The sequence below is a fragment of the Aulonocara sp. 'chitande type north' Nkhata Bay genome, linkage group LG13, assembly GCF_057382095.1.
Source record: "Aulonocara sp. 'chitande type north' Nkhata Bay isolate Kocher_YH1m ecotype deep benthic linkage group LG13, A_spYH_male_GT1.1, whole genome shotgun sequence".
NCBI lineage: Eukaryota > Metazoa > Chordata > Actinopteri > Cichliformes > Cichlidae > Aulonocara > Aulonocara sp. 'chitande type north' Nkhata Bay.
In genome coordinates this window covers 17,859,308-17,880,530 of record NC_141356.1, presented here as the reverse complement: position 1 = coordinate 17,880,530, position 21,223 = coordinate 17,859,308, and the positions used below count along the sequence as shown (strand labels likewise).

General features: G+C 39.0%; 1 protein-coding gene across 2 annotated transcripts in view; it reads right to left on the bottom strand.

Moving 5' to 3' along the window:
* Positions 1-21,223, bottom strand: part of kcnq5a (potassium voltage-gated channel, KQT-like subfamily, member 5a) — a 126,030-nt gene that overhangs the window by 3,941 nt on the left and 100,866 nt on the right. Inside the window, exons 8-14 of one of the 2 annotated variants that reach the window (XM_086258929.1) lie at positions 18,571-18,665; positions 16,644-16,670; positions 8,623-8,864; positions 7,276-7,384; positions 3,075-3,206; positions 2,698-2,814; positions 159-285 (exon numbers count right to left, since the gene is read on the bottom strand). In XM_086258929.1, coding sequence (XP_086115055.1) covers positions 159-285; positions 2,698-2,814; positions 3,075-3,206; positions 7,276-7,384; positions 8,623-8,864; positions 16,644-16,670; positions 18,571-18,665 — 849 coding nt within the window. The remainder of the gene's footprint in view (positions 1-158; positions 286-2,697; positions 2,815-3,074; positions 3,207-7,275; positions 7,385-8,622; positions 8,865-16,643; positions 16,671-18,570; positions 18,666-21,223) is intronic. The other variant, XM_086258930.1, reaches the window with a different exon arrangement.

Here is a 21,223-nt window from a genome sequence, read left to right as displayed (position 1 = left end):
GGGGGTTTCCAATACAGATAAATTGATACTGTTAAAAGCAAAATTTCACAGGTATTGGTCAAGAGCCCAAACAAATCACCAACAATGTGAGGTAATAAAAGTTTATGAATGCATTTTACATGCATTCTGTGTTCCTTATTTTTTTTTCTTAAACCCACCTGCCTCTCCACCTTACACACACGTCCAAGCATGCTCATGCCCTCTAGGGAGTCTCCATCTGGGTGCAGTTTGTCCCTCATTTTTTTATCCACAGGAATCTGGCCTTTTCCCAAGATCTGATCCACCCTGAGATACACACATACATTAGGATTATTATACTAGAAAATAATGACGTTGTAATATAAGAAGGCATCACTGCTGTATTTCAGGTTATCTGCAGTCAGACAACAAACCTAAAGCAACGGAAGGCTAAGGTTAGGGTTAGTAAAAAAAAAACCCACACATGGCTTGAGTGAATCAGTGCTATAGTATAAAAACAACTATGGAAAAAAAGGAGGAAAATCTATGGGAAACTCAATTTTAGGATCGGATGTAATACATTTTGTAGCAGTTTGTTTGTGTTTGCATTTTTTATTTATTTTTATTGAATATAAAGCATATTTAATAAAAAAAAAAAAGCTCTGAGTGAGCTGCTTCTTGCAGTGCTTGATTTAAATTATTGTCAGATTATGTCAGAGTATTCATTCAATGGCTGTCTTTGTTCTCTGACAGTTAATTATGTTCAGTTAGTGAAGTTAATTTCCATACTTTGAGTTCCAAAGTAATGCACAGGTGCCTGTTTTCACTCAGGAAAAAATAAAAAGCACATCCAAACCGCACACAACTGCATACAAATCAGCAGCATTCACATACAATAATGTTTCCACTCTCTGATGAAAGGAGAAAGAATGAAGTGTGGAAATACAGATGAGATCTAATGTGATGTCAGACAGCTGTGTTTGGGTTTGTTTGCATTTACTTCAAATATTTATGTGTCAGACACGGTTAATAAAAACCTTACCATGTGGATGGAGTTTAACATATTAAAATCATCAAGTTTTGGGTTAAAATAAGGAATTGAATTGTACTGCAATTTAATTTGCCTTTCAGTTATTGTCAAAACCTTCTGGTATTAAGTACATGTTCTACTGTAAACTCCAACCATCTGGTTCTGCGGGAAGGTTAATACATTTCAGATATTTTATATCTGCTCGCAGTAACCCGATTGCCACTGCTATAGCACTTATTAGCAGCTATGGCTGCATGTGGCAGGATTTTAAAGTCTAAAATTAAATTAAGTGAAATAGAATAACCCTGAGCCAGAAAGCTTCTTCATGTGGTTGCTGTAATAATAGTGTAGTGCAGGAGAGGACATATTCCTTGGCTGGGTGCGACCAGAGTCTGCTGCACTGGCCAGTCTGGAGATAGGAAAAAAACTGGATCAGGCACTTCTCTCTGACTTAACACCATGAAGCTTTAAGCACAGGTACATAAATGAACAGATACACACAGAGGTGAAGGATGGCATTTTCAAATGAATGATTTTTTGTTTATGAGGCCGCCTAATGCCGACTGAAACACAGGTCGACTGGCAAAAAATAGTATTTCTCTACAAGGTGATTCCTAAAATGCTTTTAGTCAAAAACATGGCATGTTTCAGCATGCTGTGCAGTGTGTCCTGCAATTAAGGAAACTGGACAGATAGAGGACAAAAGAAGAAGCGGTAGGCCTAAAACCATATCTACTGCAGAAGAACAACATTTAAATGTCTATCATTAACAAATAGGAAAAAAAACTGTACAAAGACCTGACACAGAACTCAAGATTTGCATCGAGCCCTTCAGTTAATCCAGCTATTGTTTGATGTTGCCTCATCAAAACCTATCTCAGTAGAAGGGTGGTAGTCAATAAGCCATTGCTAAGGAAGGGAAAAAGGGAGAAAGCAAGAACTGGTGTTATTGAGTGATGAATCCAAATGAGAAAAGTTTGATTCAAATTGTCAGCGGTCTATACTGAGGAGGTCAGGAGAGAAGAAAACACTGACTGTACACCTATTTATAAATAACGTGGTGGAGGCTCTGTCTTGATTTGGGGCTGCATTTCAGTCACTGGTGTTGGGGATCTTATCAAAACTAAATTACAAATGCAGATGAGTACCATCAGATTTTAATCCACTGTGCAATACCATGCGGAAAGCAATGGCTCAATTCATCAGCTTGACGATGATCCCAAACACACTGCTAATGCAGTCAAAGCATACCTGAAAAGAAAACCACGCACCATCATAGACTGTAGGATCATCTGGACAGAGAATAGAACTAAAGGCAGCCAACATCCAAAGAAGAGATTTGTAATGTCCTTCAAGAACCTGGAAAACTATTCCTGAAGACTGCTTTAAGAAAATACTAGAAAGTTCACCTAGAAGACTTCAGTCTGTGCTGAAGAATAACGGTGGTCATAGTAATGTGTGGCATGAAGCTATGTGTATGCCATTTTGACAGACTTTTCACCTAGAAGGCCTGTGTTTTCTATGTGTCCACTTATTAAGTCAGTGAAATGATTACTGCACCAAGATTGCTTCAAGTATTAAGATAAGTTATATTTGTACATTTGGCTGAATTAGTTCAAATACATCTAAGCATATGCAAATTCAAACTGGCTGGCAAAGTTAGTAGGGAAGCGTTTGGCAGAAGGATCAGAAAAGGGGGTGAGTCTAACCCCGGTGTCGACCGTTTCCTGCTGGTCTGGCTGTAATATAAATGCAGGGAGGGAGAGGAAAAGGTCTTTCCACGGCTGCGCAAAGGCCTTGGAGGAGGACCCACTACAGAGTCTAGTCTGGGAGAGAGAGGGAACACACATCTACACATATGTATTTAGTTTGGAAAAGAAATATGTACTTAAAAGAATGTTAAAGTTTAAAGTTAATTTATAATGATTTTCTGTGACGTGCTATATAACCTATAGCGTTAGCTCGAATTGCAGCAAAATCAACACATAGCAGCTCAGGTTATTGATACATCTATAAATTCCTTGATTTTGAAAGCAGGAACACAGAAATCTGTCAATATCAATCAATGTGCATGCCGTTTCCTGACCTGGTCTGAAGGCTCTTGATGCGACAGAGCATATCCAGGTGACCTGCAGAGTACTGCTCAATCACGTCCTTCACATCATACGGACGCAGCGTCTCCTTAAACTTCTTCTTTGCTACGTGGAACTTCATGATCCTATACATGCAAAAGACAAATACACACACAGTGATTGCTGGGAGTCAATTTAAGTGAAATCTAGGGTGTAATTACTAAACACCACCATTAGGTGGCAGCAGTAAGTTTGAGAAAACCTACAGAGAGGTTCTTGTGCTTCACTGTTGATCTTTTCTTTTTGGAGTGTAACAAAGATAACACAAAATTTCAAATACTTTCTGAAGTATCTGATGGAAAACCAGTGCGTAATGGCGAATTTGTGAAACCTGAGTGTAATTTTCTTTCTCCTTTTATTTGGTGAACAGAGCCGCTGCTGAGTAATAATATTGATCCAGGTAAGGAGATCTATGCCTCTTGGTTCATTTAGAGTCCCCAGTGGTTTCTGGTAGTTTCCCACTGCCTATTTTTCTCACTGCCTAAATGGAAGCAGCAGTGACAGATGACCCTGTGTAATAACAGCCCTGACAGAGGAGGGGGTCTCCAGCCCTCAACCCGACACCCTGGGAAAACCCTGGGATCTGGCTGCCCATGGAGAATGGCCTGCTGAGTGTGCAGACCAGCCAGGGTTAGGTGGCAGCAGCATAGCTCGTAGATGGGAGTTTATCTGTGCAACTGTATGTAGATCTAGAAAGAGATGATGATGGTGATAGAGGGGTTTAATAAGCTTCATTATACAAAAGGATGATATAAAGTCTTTGCATGTAAACCCCTAAACTTGACAATAATCCAGATCAGATAAAAGAATGATTGAGTGGATACTGTTACTGAACTATCAAAAGGTTGACAGAATGATTTCATTCGCTTAAAGAGTGGATTACAAAAAGATTCCACTCAAACTGTTACATAACTGACTACTCTCCATTAGGCCACAATGATAAAATCTGGTAAATGAAAAATCTGACATAGAAAGAATACAATTGAGTTTAAGATCAATTGTAAGATACCTCAGAAATGCATAAACAAACTTATAGCAAATGCCTGGAGAAACAAATGTGAGGTTCTAAAGGGGTTGTAAGTATACTTACAACCCCTTTAACCATTTATATTAAGTGCATGTGCTTATTTTTCCATAATTCTATATAAAGATGACAACTGAACAGAAGGAAAACAAACAAAAAAAAAAGCATGGAACAAAATGCAGGGATACTAGCAGTGGCAACAACTATTTGAAGATGGAAAACTGAAAATCATAATTTGGCTTTTTATCTTGTATCAATAATTCAGAGCTTTTATTAAGGGCATGCCAGGGGTTTCAGGTTTTCACACATGATTCATTGTCTTTTTATTACTGAACTATTATTGAACCCCTGCCTTAAAAAGCTGATAAATGTAAATTGTTTTAATGGTTTTTAAATGCTGAATTTATCCAGTTTTTACCTCGTCAACAATCTGTCTCTTTATTATATGGAAACAATCGAATTCATGATCTATAAAATTGAGGCAGCAAAATTTTAATTCTTAGTAAACCATAGAAAATATAGAAACTACAGCTAAGTAGGCCATTTAAAAAATACTTCATTCATATATGAAATTAGACATTTGCACAATGAAAAAAGGTGAGAAGAAGCGGTGGAGTGAGAGAGTCATCTGGTGCCAGTAGGATAAACACTTGTTCACAGGGTGCCGGTGCCAGTGAAAGAGAGCAGGCTCAGCTAGAACACATCTACACACTATATTCATGCACTATAGCAGTCATAAATACGGGTCAGTGCCGTCACATTACCAGTTGATTGGGAAGAAACTCTTGACTTTAGAGAGCACAGGAGAGGTAAAACTACTAAGATAAAAAATAAATATGTGATCAATAGCAGTATTATTAGTTCCAACATGCAGGACATATATGTAAAAGTAGGCAATAAATCTACTCAACAATTTAGTTGGATTGCTGATAAAGGGTAATCTCAAACTTCATTTCAATAAACCATTATCTTTTATAACCAATTATAAATAATGGGTTTTATTATTAGCACAAACACTTTAGTTAGTCTGATTAAAAGGACTAATTTAGCATTTTGGAAAATATTCTCACTTGCATAATTGTTAAAATTAGTACAATTTAGCATTTAGCAAAGAAAAATACTAATAACATCATCCTCTTTAATTTTAGTTATTATTACCGTTACAGTTTCAGCACCAGCAGCTTGTTACACACCAAGTGTAGACTTTGGAAACCTGGTGCTTCTGTGCAAGAAACTGCAGGAACATTTTCTGGCATGTCTTGCTTCAGAAGCCAAAAAGAGCTCATTTGCCACTTTTTCATCAACAGCAAAAAAAAAAAAAAAAAAAAAAAATACAGCTTAAGTAAGGGTCAGCCAAATAGTATCACCAAATCCCTACTAATTGATTTTCCCTGAAATTGCTTAACATTCGATTTGAACTTGATTTTTTCCTATGCCTGCTTCTGAGAACTACTGGTATAATATTCTGAAGTCTACTAATTAGTTGACTGTTGGTCTGCTGGCGGGTCTTTGAAGTGCATGTGGTAGTATATAAAGAGTTTCAGCGTTCTGCTCTATTCGTAGTTTAATCAAATATTTCTGTCAGGCTTAGACTTTCTGATTTATTTTCTAGTGCTTCAGAATTATTTGGCACAGGGTTAGATCTTTGCATGTTGTCCTTGTACCTGTACTGCTTCTCTCCAGCTACCCCAGCGTCCCTCAGCTTCTCTGCTGGTTAAGTTAACTGGCAATTATAAATTGCATTTTCTCTTCACTTATATTTAACTTCCTATTTTTCACCTGGTTTTCTGTTCCCCACCTGCAGAGGTTCTGCAACCAACCAAAGACTCTACGTCCCACAGTTTAAGAACCACTGGTATAATATATTGCAGCCTGTAATTTAGCTAGCTATTTGTCTGTTGGCTGCTCTTTAAAGTGCATATATTAGACTAATCAGAGTTTCATGGTTTTGTTGAATTGGTTCAGACCGTTCTCATCCCCAAGGCCTCAATTAAAGCTGTTTTGTTAAAAGCTTACGTGGCTTATTAAGTCAGAAGGTGTCCTTTTGGTGGGTTGTGCTCTTATGGCATTAGTGAGATGGGGCTGTCACTCCCAACTCATCAGCAGGTTTGCCAGGAGCATATTTTAAACCAAACCCCAATCTTTTACTGAATTTAGTTTTCAGTGCCTAAGCCTAACCAACAGATGACAGTGAAAGTAACATGTAAAAAAAAGCTAAAGAGAAAAGCACAAAGGTCCCAAAAGGAAATCTGTGAGATCCTCTTTCCTTACAAACATGCAGCTGTCACTGCTCCAGCCTCCTAATCCTGACTTTGTAAGGACCATTATCTATGGTGACACTGACACAGCTGATTCTAACGCACTAAGACTCATGTATACTGCAGAGTCACAAAGACATCTCAAAAAATGGAATTATATTATACCCAGGGATCCAAATGTGCGACGTGCAACATCACTGCAATCTCCTACCCCTAACAAAATGATGTTTCCATTATTGCTGCTTTGAACTAGAGCTTAGAAATAGTTGTAGTTTCAGGGTTAAGAGTATATGATAGAAGATAAAGGTAGCTCACCTGACACCACAGATGGTTTGTGCACTGCTTTTAAAAAAGGCCTAAATTTGAAATTGTAATTTTGTTGCCATTTTTTAACTAGACAGCAAGACAACAAGTGGGTAGAGCTCGGGAGTTATCATCTTCACATTTACCAAAATATGTGATTTATTTTATCAATCTTGCCATCCAGTTCTCTAAAAAGCAATTATATATCTAAAGTGTTAAACAACAAATGAAAACAAAAGCTGTGAAAAGTGAGACGTGACTGAGTTTTGGCACCTAATGTGAGTGAAGAGGATAATGGATAAAAGCACGATTTTGGAAAGCTAACTGCAGAAGTGACCTCCCTATCTGTCTTATTTTCGTAATAGTACTCCCTATTTTCGACATTGTAAGAAAATTCAATAAAATCTTCTTGAGTGTGACTGCATATTAGCATCTGAATGTGTTTTTGCTGGTTCTTTCTTCTTCAAAAAAGAATTGCTCGCCCAAAGTCTTCAAGCAGTTTGGTGATTTGGGGTTGATTTTGATTACCTCATAAAGCACTCATAAAGTTTATTTGGAGCAGGACCTCACCTGACAGCTCTGATGACAGCCTTGAGAGGTGCTGATAGATCCTCCACAGTAACATCGCAGTGGCACCCTCGCTCATCAAAGGATTCCTCTGTGGTCATGCCTGTGTCCACTGAAAGAAACAGAGTGTTGAGTCATCAATAAATGTTGCTCTGCTGAAAGCATCTGCAGTCTTGAAACTCAAAAACCTTTTGCAACTTTCTGCAAGCTGGAAGAGAAAAGAGTCTGTGAGAATGTTTCTGAATGATACTATTTTGACTTTTAGGAGGTGAAAATCTATATTGTGTTTGGGATATTTAAGACAGGAACAAAGAAACTGACATATTTTTGCCACCTCCGCGATATAAGATGGAAGAGGAGGGTGTATATCCTTGATACTACCGATAACAATTAGAGTGGGAGATGTGGACCTGAAGAGGACTAAATAAGCATTATAAAATCATCAATTTCAAAATTCTATGGAACCTCAAGTTATAGCATTCACAAGATTTTCAGAAAACTTGACCTCTGAACTTAATCTAAAGGTCAAGGTCACTGAGATTCGAACTTGTCCAAAATTTTTAACAGATACACCTGTGGTATAAATTTGAAGCTGCTATGCTGCTTTGTTCTCGAGCTATCACATTCACAAACTTGGGTGTGGGTGGATGAGAAACCCTGGCTTGTAATTCAGTCAGGTTGTGGTCAGGACTCTGTGCAGGCCAGCCAAGTTCTTCCACACCAAACTCGCTCATCCATGTCTTTATGGACTTTGCTTTGCTCTGCTTGTTAGAACAGGATGCGACCATCATAAATGGTTACCACAAAGTTGGCAACATAAAATTGGCAAAAAATGACAACAAATTAAACTGGACATAGCAATAACAAATAATCAGCTATATTAACAATGAATTGTAATGTATGGATTTCCTCAACCAAATTTTTACCAAACTATAATTAACCACAGGGCAAAATGTTTGTTTGAGGAAATGAACAACCTTGGCACAGGAACGATGGCATAGAAACTTGGAAGAATGGATTCCACTAAATCTCTTCTAATCATATAAGTCTGAGTGCAAATGTCACACAGTCAGTTAAAAGACTGAACCTGAAAGGAGGCAGGGCAGTGATCCAAAACATATCTCGAACTACTTCACAAATTTAGGGGTAAGATAACTGGGTTTTCAAACGTGCTACAATACTGTTGAATTTATTTTACTTAACTTTTTTGGGTTATATTTAAGGTAATGTCTTGAAAGGTGTAACTCCACAGGGCATTTTACATATACTCCCATATTTCTTCCATATTTCTCTGAAAGTGTCATTTGTCAGATATTGGTTTGGTTGGTTACAGTAACATTACAAGCTCACCATCTGGGACAGCTGTACGAGGCTGGCTCTTCAACCTCAGAGACGGCCTAAACCGGGTCCGATCATTGAAGCTCCAGCTCTTCTGCACTTTGGCAGGGCTGCCGCCCATCAGTTCTGTGCTGCCCACCATCTCGTTGCCAGGGGAACAGCGTTGGCGGTCATTCATGGACGTCTGCCGACTCTTCATACTCTGACCACGAGGGCTCGCCATGCGGACCCGTTCCTTAAAGCTCAACTTCTGACTGCATGGAGGGAGAGAAGACAAGAGAGAGAGAAAATAGCAGAGGAGCAGAGAAGATGACAGCGGATATGGTGAGAAACATTCATATCAGTAGAAAGGAAAGAGGTAATATAGTAGGAAAGTAGGAAAGATGTGCGAGAGAAAAGACACGGGGGGGTAGGAGGGACAGAAAGAATGATCAGATATAGAGAGGAAAAAGTGAAGAATGTGAGTTAAGGATTGAAGTGACAAAGAAAGAGCTTATGTGTGACACAGATTGGGGTTCAGAGAGAGACACTAGGAGAGAGACAAAAAGGGGATGCTGTCAACACCTATTTCCCCTCAGAGAGTGAGAAGAGTTCAAAGCTCAGACAAACGGCACTGTTCTGTCTTTTCCTTTAGACCAAACATCATCCATCCAACTGACATGCCCAAAACACCAGAACAGTGCCAAACTGCCTACCAAGCCACCAAAAACAAACCCTCAGTGATCCTGAGGTGTTGTAATCGTCATTCGCAGCTGAAGCATAGTAACATTACCGTCATCACCACGGTCATTTTTAATCGACATTAAACAAATGACACCATTATTGAGAAAAAGCCTCTAAAATTTCTAGATGGTGCTTGATCTTTTATGTTTTTGGACAAAATCTTAATTTAGATTTTATTTTCTTTACTTGCAAAAAGAACAAGATTTTTCCAAGACGAATGTTGTTGCCAAATCGCTTCCAGCATGGTAATTAATAGTCACAGGTAAGTCTACTAAAACCAGTATCAAAAGGTTAATCATTAATGAGGTTTTTTGAAGCATATAACTGTTTAATGTAGTTATTTATGATCACATTTTCACTTTTATTTCTATTAAATCAAACAAACTTGGTCTTCCTCTATCACCCCAATTTTTGTCAGGCTAAATAAATACCTAATGATATCACAAACATTTAAAAATGACAAACAAAAATGAAATTCATGACATAATGTTCACATCTTTGGAAACCTTTAAGGGGCTGCTGGGTATGCAGAAAGTTCAAAATCAATGAGATGCACTGCAGCAAACTATTACTGTATGCTTCTTGGGCAAATTGATCAGCATGCAATGCAGCAGATCGATGAGACAGATGCAAAGCTCCAGCACAATTTCCATGCCAAAAAAAATCATCTTTTTGTTCAGACCACAGTATCTCACCTGAGATTCAGTGATCAATTTACCAATTTATCTACTATTGTTTCTTGAAACTTACAGACCTGTGCAATATTACCATTCCTTTCTCTTACTTGTGTAGCAACACAATTCAGTGCTGCAATGCACAAGCTAAAACTATAAATTATCACTGAGCAATACAGTAACGATGTGATATTATACACGTACTGTTATTAATAAACAGAAATAAAAATCCAATATTGTGGACTGAGACAAATAGTTGGAGAGAAATAGATCTTTTTGTGTTATCATAGTTTCCATCATTGATTGGCATAATGATTTAAATGGGAGGTACAGCAGTAATGTAACAGTGACGTTAACAGTAAATATAGAAGAGCTACATATATGCTGTTGAGAGATAATTTAGGATAACAAGCCCAGATCCATGATTTCCTTATTTTATTAAAGTGTCTCCCTGAGAAACTAGTATAAATATCCATAATTTGCAATTAAATGAAATCAAATTAGGAAAGAGTCGTGACAAGCAGCATGCCATAATGTCAGTTTATTGAATCCTTTTAAGAACAAAAGGGGTTTCAACATGCAATTTGTTTACTGCTGCAATTTTTTTCCTTAATCATATTAAGGAAAAAAAAAAATTGGTATTGCTTTTGAAAATAGTACCTTGTAAAACAAAGTCTACTTCTGCAATGACTTTAGGTGGAATTCCCTTTAATTTTTAATGCAGTAACAAAGACTTGTTTGGGATAGACAGGCAGCAATAGTCAAAGAGACAAATTCCTTTATGGGATAAAAAAATAACCGGGTAAGGAAGCACTGTAAGAAGGCAGTTAAGTGGGGTTCTCTTTGTTCTCCTCCATGCCATTAGTCATTCATTCTCACAAGTTACTCTAAGGGCTAAGGGCAGGGCAGAGAGGATGCTGGGTAGTACTGTAGGTACCTCCTATATTTCCGAGAATACCTTCTGAAGAGCCTTCCATTACTTAGACCCTTACTAGAGCACAAGGGACAGATGAATGAAATGGAGGGAAAGGGATGGAGAAGAAAGGGATAAATAAGGGAGGATATTAAACCTGGAGCAGATTTCAGCTCACAGTGGAGAAATTCTCTACAGTCAATATTGATGCACAGCAAACACAGGGGCAGGGGATATAATTCAAAGAGGGATGGGAATGGGTATAACCACCTGTACTCAGTTTTCCCTCACTTTTGGGAAGACAAACATATTTACAGTACAAATCCAACAAATTTCCTGTCGGTGCCATTGTTGTTGGATCCCTGAGCTGCAGAGCTGGAGTCAGACTGGACATTTATCAGAATTTAAACTGACAGTTTATTAGTACAAAGTATGTCCAACTGAATCTATGTGCAAATACTGCATCCAATACAAGCAAACCAAATCCATATGTTCTGTCTCCTCTCCTCCCTTGTCTAAAACTTTAAATTAAAAGCTGCCATGCTTGCCAGTTTATTTGGCCCAGTTTGAAGTGAATGCTGGTTTTTCAACAGTGTTGTGGAATAAATAAATATTTTCACATGAACAGTGTCATTGCAAATAAATGTTTTCTTATCAGGAAGGAGGTGAGTCGGCTAGAGATATAATTTCACACTTAAATGATGAGAAATAGTTCTCTGGTTAAAAATAGACAAAGGAAATGTTAGAAAAAAGACAAATTCTTTGGAAGTCTACCTACTACTATCAGTGGGATTGAGTTATACTTCACTGCACATGGAGGTATGAACACACACACACACACTCTCACACACACCTGTCTATACGCATAACCTAATGATTAAACCGCCGTTAATCTTTATTTCATGTTTCTTTTCACTGCCAATATCCAGCACACTTATGCTCAGCATGATGCCTGCTGTAGCACTTTGTGGTGCGCCTAATGTTTACTACTGCTGGTGTTTACAAGTCTGCTTAAACAAAAACCACCAGCCGTTTACCACGGCACCTACCACCGCCAAACAGCCACAGTTGGCAGTCTGTAAAACCACTAATAACAGAGAGTGTTATGAGTTCCCTTGGTGGAGGAGAACATTTAGAAGAGAAGCAGTGTCATAAAAGTGTGCATAATTATGATTAAACGAGTGTAAATTGTTTCTAAGAAAGGAAAACCTAATTAAACACAGTCTTTTAAACAGAAGGATTTCTGGGGAATTAATGTTGTTGTGAAAGCAACAAAGCCTAATTAAATGCTATTTTGTTTAAGGATGAGAAGCACATTTGCTTGTGTGTTTGACTGAGAGTGTAAACTGTTTTTTTTATATACGTATGTGTGGTGGTGTTTTAAGTTTAAATGCCTTAAAAAGCTGCTGTCTCAACATAAGGTCCCCAAATGTTGCCAAAGAAGTGCTGCACTGTAAAAATTATACTAGCATAATTAAACTCACAAATCTTTCTCTGTCTTTTTCCCCTCTCTGAAATCCTCTATCTCCCCTCTCCTCCCTCTTTTTCAACTTTGGTCTGTCTCTTCTAGACTTGTGTTTGATGAGTTATATAAATACAATCCCAATGGAAAATGTGCGTCATGGTACAGACATGGTACAGGCTCCTGTGTTTGAAGAAGGGTGTGCGTTCATATGCACACAAACACACACACACACACACACACACACACACACACACACACACACACACACACACACACACACACACACACGCACGCACGCAGACACACGGCAAAGACAATCACCATCACAGTTTATGAACTGAGATAGAAAATTGAGGTAAAAAAAATTGAAAGAAAAAGCATTCTGTTGTTTCACAAGATTGTTTGAAAGTAGCACTTGTTTGCTGAGCAATTGCTCATAATTAAAAAATTGTCTCCATTACCACACTTCTGCCTACCTGACTTTTAAATTCTGCACAGTCTCTGCACCATATGTGTGCCTGCATGTCTGTATCTGTGTGTGTGTGTGTGTGTGTGTGTGTGTGTGTGTACCATGTTTACATATCTTTATGGGGACCAAAACTTGAATACTACTACACTTGTGGGGACCAACAGTCCCTTATGGGGACAAAATGCACGTCCCCATGAGTTTGAAGGCATTTTTGAGACTCAAAATGTGGTTTTACAGTTGTTCTCAAATGCTAAAACACAAAAGCCAATCCTCTAAACCAGGGGTGGGCAACTCCAGGCCTCGAGGGCCGGTGTCCCTGCAAGTTTTAGATGTGTCCTTGAACCAACACAGCTGATTTAAATGGCTAAATTAGCTCCTCAACATGTCCTGAAGTTCTCCAGAGGCCTGGTAACGAACTAATCATGTGATTCAGGTGTGTTGACCCAAGGTGAGATCTAAAACCTGCAGGACACCGGCCCTCGAGGCCTGGAATTGCCCACCCCTGCTCTAAACCAAATGACCGGTTGTCTAAACACATTTACTAAATCTAGCCATCATTTACCAATATCATAAACACATGTCACATGAAGACACAAGTCACAGAACACAATCCTCCGTCGTCATAAATCTAAACACATCTTGCCTTGCTAAAACACAAGTTCTTCTCAAATCTTCTCAAATGAAAGCTCATGTGATGCAACATGCTTGCCACAGTCAGCAATATTTGAACACAATGAACAGACCTGGCGTCATTCATTACACACAACGACTCAAAATTGAAGACACCTGTTGCTAATGCTGTGACCACATGTATAAAAGCAAGTTCAGAGTGCACAGTATGCCGAAGATTCCAAACACACAATGGATGAAGGCAGAGTCAGGGAAGAGGAAGTCGATGCAGAGGAGGGAGAAGAGCTGGCCCTGGAAGAAGAGGAGCAGGCCAACGAGGAAGAGGAGCAGGCCAACGAGGAAGAGGAGCAGGCCAACGAGGAAGAGGAGCAGGCCAACGAGGAAGAGGAGGAGGCCAACATGGGAGAGGAGAACGTCCAGGAGGGAGTGCAAGACAACCTCGCACCATCATTACGGACGAGATGCGAGCAACAGTCATTGACCGTGTCATTGTCCATGGCATGACAATGGCTGAAGCAGGACTAAGAGTCCGTCCAAACCTGAGTAGGTTCACCGTGGCCACCATTATCAGGGGCATTCAGACAACACAACAGGTATTGTACTCGTTTGCTTTCTTTGTCACAAAGTTTTACAAACCTGTGAAAGTAGTCTATTGGTTTCAAATCAGTTGTGACTGTATTGTAACACATGCCAATTGACAACACATGTTTCTTTCTTTAGAGTTGAAAGAATGCCACATAGAGGTGGGAGGGTTGCCATATTTACAGCAGCAACAACCTCATCAGACTCCGGGAGATCAGAGACAAAGTCATTGCCGATAATGTCAACTTTGAGAGCATTGACGATGTCAGCTTGGCCACAATAGACAGAGTTGTCTGGTGCAAAAAGACGCGGATGAAGCAGGTCTATAGGGTTCCCTTTGAGCGCAACTCTGCGCGACACAAAGACCTACGTTACGAGTATGTGCAAGTAAGTATCCATGTTCACAGTACAGTTAGTGGACATACTGTGTTGCTCAGTGGCCTACATTACTTCTGGACAATACTGTGCTACCTGATTGACTGTTGTTCTGAACACCTGTGCACTTTCACATTTTCACAGAGGATATTACAGTTGGACGTGATGACCAGACCTCATGAGTACCTCTTCCTGGATGAGGCTGGCTTCAACCTGCAGAAACAAAGGCAAAGAGGCCGTAACATCATTGGCCAAAGAGCCATCACTGAGGTCCCTGGCCAACGGGGGGTAATATTACCCTTTGTGCGGCCATGGGTTTGGAGGGGCGTGTCCACCGGCATGCTGTCCTTGGGTCTTACAACACCCAACGTCTCCTCACCTTCCTAGAAGAGCTAAAAGACATCCTCCTGGACCGCCAACAAGACCATCCTGGGCCCGCACATCACATTTATGTGATCATTTGGGACAATGTCCGCTTCCACAGAACAAACCAAATCAGAGTGGTTCACCACCAACAGTGACCACTTTTTAAACGTCTGTCTGCCACCCTACTCCCCTTTCCTGAACTGTATAGAGGAGTTCTTCTCATCGTGGAGATGGAAGGTTTATGACAGACAACCATACACAAGAGAGAACCTAAGGGCAATGGAGCTGGCCTGTGTTGACATCCCAGCGGAGGCCTTCCAAGGATGGATTTGCCATTCCAGGGCGTTTTTCCCGCGGTGCCTGGCAAGAGACAATATAGCCTGCGATGTGGATGAGGTGATGTGGCCCGATGCAGCACAGCGACATGATGCCGCACAGTGATTGTGGTGTGTGTGGTGTGACTAACTTCACACCCTGATCATGTTTTCAGGAGTATTGTTGTTTGCAATAGATTCTGTTTTTGTGTTACAGTAGTGTACGTACATGCAGGATTTTCTATAGATTTATACTCTTCATATGAAACTCACAAATCTAAATGCCTAATCCTCTGCAGAGATCTATGACGATCCGTTACTGTATGGTTTCTAAAAATATGTAATTATGAAACAAAGAACCTTCTCACAAATTGAGCATTGTGTTTTCAATTGTTTTGCTGTAGTGTGTAATGATGTGTATATTGTTTACATTTTTGAAAGCTTCAAGCTGCTCTTTTGGTGTGAAAGTTTGAGTTTTGCAGTGGAAAGGTGTGGTTGTGTTTATGTAGCTTTAGAAAAGGGTGTTGTGTTTAGACATTGGGGAACATGGTGGAAACATTTGAAATGTGTTTTAGCATTTGAGAAAAACCATAGTGTCATGGTTACAATTAGGTTATGGTTAGGTTAGAGTTAGGCATTCATTTCTGATGGTTAGGGTATGCAGGTAGGGAAAGCATTATGGCAATAAGATGTTCCGACTAAGAAATGAAAACAAGATTGTGTGTGTGTTTCGAAACCTGTCATTCAGTCTATTTCAAATTTGCTAAGTATATCGCCTGGGCCCTGAGGAATTTCAGTGTCTGTTGTTGTTTGAATTGAATTGATATACCTTTATTAGTCCCACAAGGGGAAATTTCATATTGTTGGGTTGAGTGCTAGTCTCATTTGTGACCTCTTAATTATGTCACTGTTTTAGTTCAAATCAATGAACTGCAATATATTAGCAGAATTTCCTAACAGTGAAAATAAGTAAAGGGTGACACTGCACATCTGGTTTTCTTTTATCAGAACAAATCAGCCTTGATAATCATTAACTGTCCACTATTGCTCATTACCCTTTTTATGTTGTATCATAACACTGCAGCACAGCCTCTCTCTTTTTGAACAGTTTTTCTCCTCTCCAATTCATCTGGGCAATATTGTACATTTAGCATATGTCAAATCAAAACTATGGCTAGATTCTGTTAAGTAATGTGAGGGCAAATAAGGGTTCAGTCATTCCATAAATCAATAAAGAAACCAAGAAACTGAGCCTTTTGTCTCTGCCCTTTGATGTCAGCTGCAATCTGCAATAAATGTCACTAAACAAAAAAAACCATCCATTTCTTATTTGTCAACACAATCAAATGACAAACGAACTAAGACTGGAGTAAACAACCAGCTAATCCAGATAAGAGCAGAAATCAGTCTATAAAATGTGTAAGTCATTAAACAATCGTCTAAATAATCGAACAATTGTATCACATGTTAAGTTGTTTACGTGTTTGTGTCTTTGTCAGTATGAGCTGAGAGTCATACAAACCTGTAAGTAGCCTCGCCCTGCTCTTTCCTTTAAGGGTTAGTGGGGAAAAGAGGAGAAAAAGGGAGAGAAATCAGTAACCCAGCAGATTAAATGAGGATTGTAAAGATGTTGCCATTAATGGATATGGGAAGCATCAAGCCAAAAGGAGGCAAAAGGAAATAAATTTGAGTCCAATGGTTTAATTACTTTCATCACATGCAAGCAGCCATGCACCACAAGGCTAAATGTTAGGTAAAGGATAGACATGGAAATCAGAAAAGTACAGTCATGGTTTTTTAGGACTCTATGAAGTCCTGAGAAAAAACAAAGTACACCCTCACTGCTTCTACAGTAACTAAGAGGATAAGTAGCAGCCAGGTGCATGTGACTAACTGATCATCAGTAAGTGTGACCACCTCTATAAAAGAAGTATTTTGGCAGTTTCCTGATCTGGATCATTCAGCTACATGTTAACACAATGCCACAATCTTCTCAAGAGTAGATTTCAAAGCAAATTCAGCGCAGAGTTAGACCCTGCAATGATCAGCAAAAATACGCACAAAAAAGAGCTACATGTCAGACTCTACAGGCCTCAGTAAGCATGTTAAGTTACAAAAAACAGCTAAAAATCTATGGCTTATTTAAAGTGTTGCCAGAGGAAAGCCTCTTCTCTGTGAAAACATTACAACACCATGGTTTAGCTTTGCAAAGTTGCATCTTAACAAACCAAAAGACTTAAACAATTTAATTTGGAAAGACTAGGCTAAAGTGGAGCTGTTTGGCCATAATGCGAAGTGCCATGTTTGCAATAATCAAACAGCATATTACCACAAATACGTCGTACCAACTGTCAAGCATGATAGTGACCATGGCAACTTGCACTCATTGAGTTGACCATAAAGTATACCAAAGTATTCTTGAGTGAAACATGAGGATATCTGTCTGACAGATAAAGCTTACCCTAAACTGGGACACGCACCAGTGCAATGATGCCAAGCACAAAGTAAATCTATGAAATAGAAAACAATCAAGGTGCAGTCAAAGTCCACACTTCAACGTGAATGAATGATTCAATTCACATAGCGCCAAATCCCAACAACTGTCACCTGAAGGATTTTTAAACAAATGTCCACAAACCTCACAAACTGAAAAATTCTGAAAAACATGTGAGAGGCAGATGTGAAAAGAAAATGATTAACTTAAGTTACTGTTTCTGAAGGTGGTTCTCTGAATCATGGGGTGTACTTTTTTTTTTAACAGGATTGCATACAGTCGTGTGGAACCTTTCCCCCCCCCACAAGACTGGTTGTATACTGGCACAGCTTCAAAAATGCAGGACAAAACAAATATTAGTACATCGCAAAACTCACTCATATTCATGCCAGCTCAATATTTCTGTCTGACTTGCTGAAAGTAATGTGCTAATTTTACCCAGGCTGAATTCATAGTTTAATTAAACATCAAGTCAGCTAGAATTTGAATTAATGGCATCTCATAATCTTTGGCATCTGTTAAATTTGTGCTACAGTCCAAAAAATTTAAAAAGTACTTTCTTTCTTTTTAATGTTGAAATGACCTTTGCCTGCATTTTCTTTTAACCTGTCTGGCAGGCATTTTCAGCACTAAATATTTACAAAATGTACTCAATCATCAGACAAACTGTTAACAAAATACATCAGCAACCATATATGTTGCACACATAAGATTTGACAAATCTTATGTGTGAATCTGAGGATAGTGAAAGTTATGCCATCAGCAAAACATTCCAGAGTTTGGTATGCTTATGAAAAAAAGAACGTTACAATGATTCATAACAATGAGTTATGCAATGAAACAGCAGCCGAGGTTACACCAGAGGAGGTGAACACACACCAGGTGAGGAGGAAAAGATGAGAAGGAGGGCTGAGCAGCAGAGGCCATGATTGTAAGTCTGTAAGTTGTTACCTACTTGGCGGGGCTGCAGGTATGCAACGCCTTCAAATGAGGCTTCCAGGTAGCAATGGAAACCGAGTTCTCATCAGCAGCATAACTACGCCAGACACACTACGTGCAGAGTCAACAGGATGAATAAAGTAATGATAAATCGAACAATAAACGGAGCAAAAAAGGGGTGAGGGAGGATCATATAGGTTGGGTAGGAAGTGAGAGAAGAAAAGTGAGGAGGGAAAAAGAAAAACCTGATTAGTTTTCGGGGGGAGTGTTGATGCGGTGCGGTTGGGGGATGTTGAAGGGAGGTGGGGCAGTGATGGTGGTGGTGCTGGTGGAGGGGATACATGCCTGAGGGGGGGGAGAGCGCTTTGGTAGTGGTGCCAGGTGGCTCTGAGGTAGGGACGAGCACCGTCGGTGGAGTACATACGCCAAGCTGCCTGGGTGGGGGAGGAGCAGAGATGGACAAGACACAAACACATTCACATGTGCACACGCACGAACACACAGAAATGACACAAACTTGGTGAGGAAAAATAGACTGAGGTTTATGTGAAAACGTAACTTCCAGTTTAAAAGCCTGTAACCACCTGGCAGATATTGTGGAGGTTGTCCGTACAGACATGAAGAGTAAATTGTGTCATTTACAGTCACTGTAGTTAATTTGACATAGTTTCTCAAAGATATGAACAAAAGTGTGAAACCAGTGTTCTAATGCTATTCCATATTAACTTCTACTTAGGCAAGGAGTTTTTAAACTTTTGTCAAAGCAATGCTAAACTACAGAGACAGAGTGCAATCTGTTATATATGTCTAAAACATATCTGTATAAAATGCAAACATGGGCTGAAATGCTAACAAAAAGCATCAGGTTTGCTGGATTTCACAATATCAAAGGATTATTTTAGCACCATATGGCTATTAGCTGTAGGAAATCTAATGCTAGCTGGCCTAAGAAATATAATAAAATTAAAAATATCTTGGAGGCCTACCTTGGAGGAATATACCAGATTGTATTTGACCTATCAGTGAGAAATGTGCCTTCTACCTACATAAGCATGTTGACTCTCAGTTTTCCTATTTTTGCTTTTAATATGGTCTTTATAAAGGTTCAGTCATTCCTGTATTTATTTTTTTTAATTTCAGCAGCTTTTAAAAAACATTTGGGTTTCTTTAACCCGTCGTAATACTTTCACACAAACATCTGCTCTTAGGCATTTATCAGTTTATTGCTGGCAGATGGAAGTGACAAGGAGACACAGCCGCCTAATACAAAGAGTGTGGAGGCTTCTTGGCATTTAGATAGATAGATATAATTTTATTTCGAACATGCAAATATAATTGAAATAACAGCAGAAAAAACAAAAAACAAAACTTAAAAATCATCAAGTTTTCATGTATATATCTATGTCTACAAAATATATGTGCTTTTAGTTTAGCATTTAGGCTAAACTAAAAGATTAGGACACCTTCTAAATTCAGTGCAGGAGAAATATTAAGTGCAACAGACTGTTTAAATTTATCTATGGAAATCGCGTGTTTGCTGGTAAAGTTATCAGCAAGTTGTAACAGTGGGGCAGGATGAGACATCAGTGTGTTTAGGGTGTTTGTCAGAGCCAGTGATGGACACAAAGTACTCTTTATACATCATCTTATTTAACTGAGCCGGTCATACAGTCTTCTATGCCAGATTAACAGTGAACCTAATTCAAAAGTAATAACTGATGAGGCCACAAGCTGTGTGCCACCTATCTTTTAAAGGTTGCTTCCTTTACATCGTCAACCATAATTTACTTGCAGCTGACTCAGCCTCCTCAAACTTGCCAGGTATGGTTACAAGATTTCAGACATGACTTGGAAAACCCAAATATAAACACTTCACACAGACAGGATGGAAAATTAACACTGACCACCTGCCAAACGCTAGTCAGTTTTGGCTGCTGATTATTATGTGGACAGTTTTTTATCATTTATAGATTCAATCTTGTTCTGAAAATTACACAAAAAGTTATTTGGCAAAATGACCATGACAGATGTTGAAATTTCGAATTGACCAGCTGTGAAGGCTTGAGGACAGTAGTAATATTCTGTTATGCACACACAGAAAATAGCGATTAAAAGCAGGGAGAGCTGCGTGAGATGAGGGGAGTGAAGCGACAGAGTAATGACGCCGTCCACATATTTAACACTTCACAGGTGCTTCCAAGTTTCCTTTTACCTGTTGAGGAAAATGTTATGAACTTGGCAGATAACAGACAGTGACCAGATACTTGATACACAGCCAGTAAAAGAGGAACAAGACCAACACACTGGATTAATTGTTCACTTAGTGGGTTATTAAGGATCAGTTGGGCTCCAACTGGATTTCGTCTATGCTAACAACAGATATTTATACATAACAAGGAGATCAGACAAAACATTGGTTTGATTTAATGAATTATTCATATAAATATTTATGAAAACTTTACCCATATCATCCGACTACTTATTTGGAAGGGAAAAGCACCCATACCATGTGTGCGCATACAGTGAGAATAAAGTGGATCCATAATTCTATGTATAAATTATTTACTCATTTATTTTCATCAGGAAGATGCTGTCAAACAGATGGCAAAGTATCTAAGAAATTGTATCTTAATGTTACCATTAATTATTCACTAAAACACATGATATGC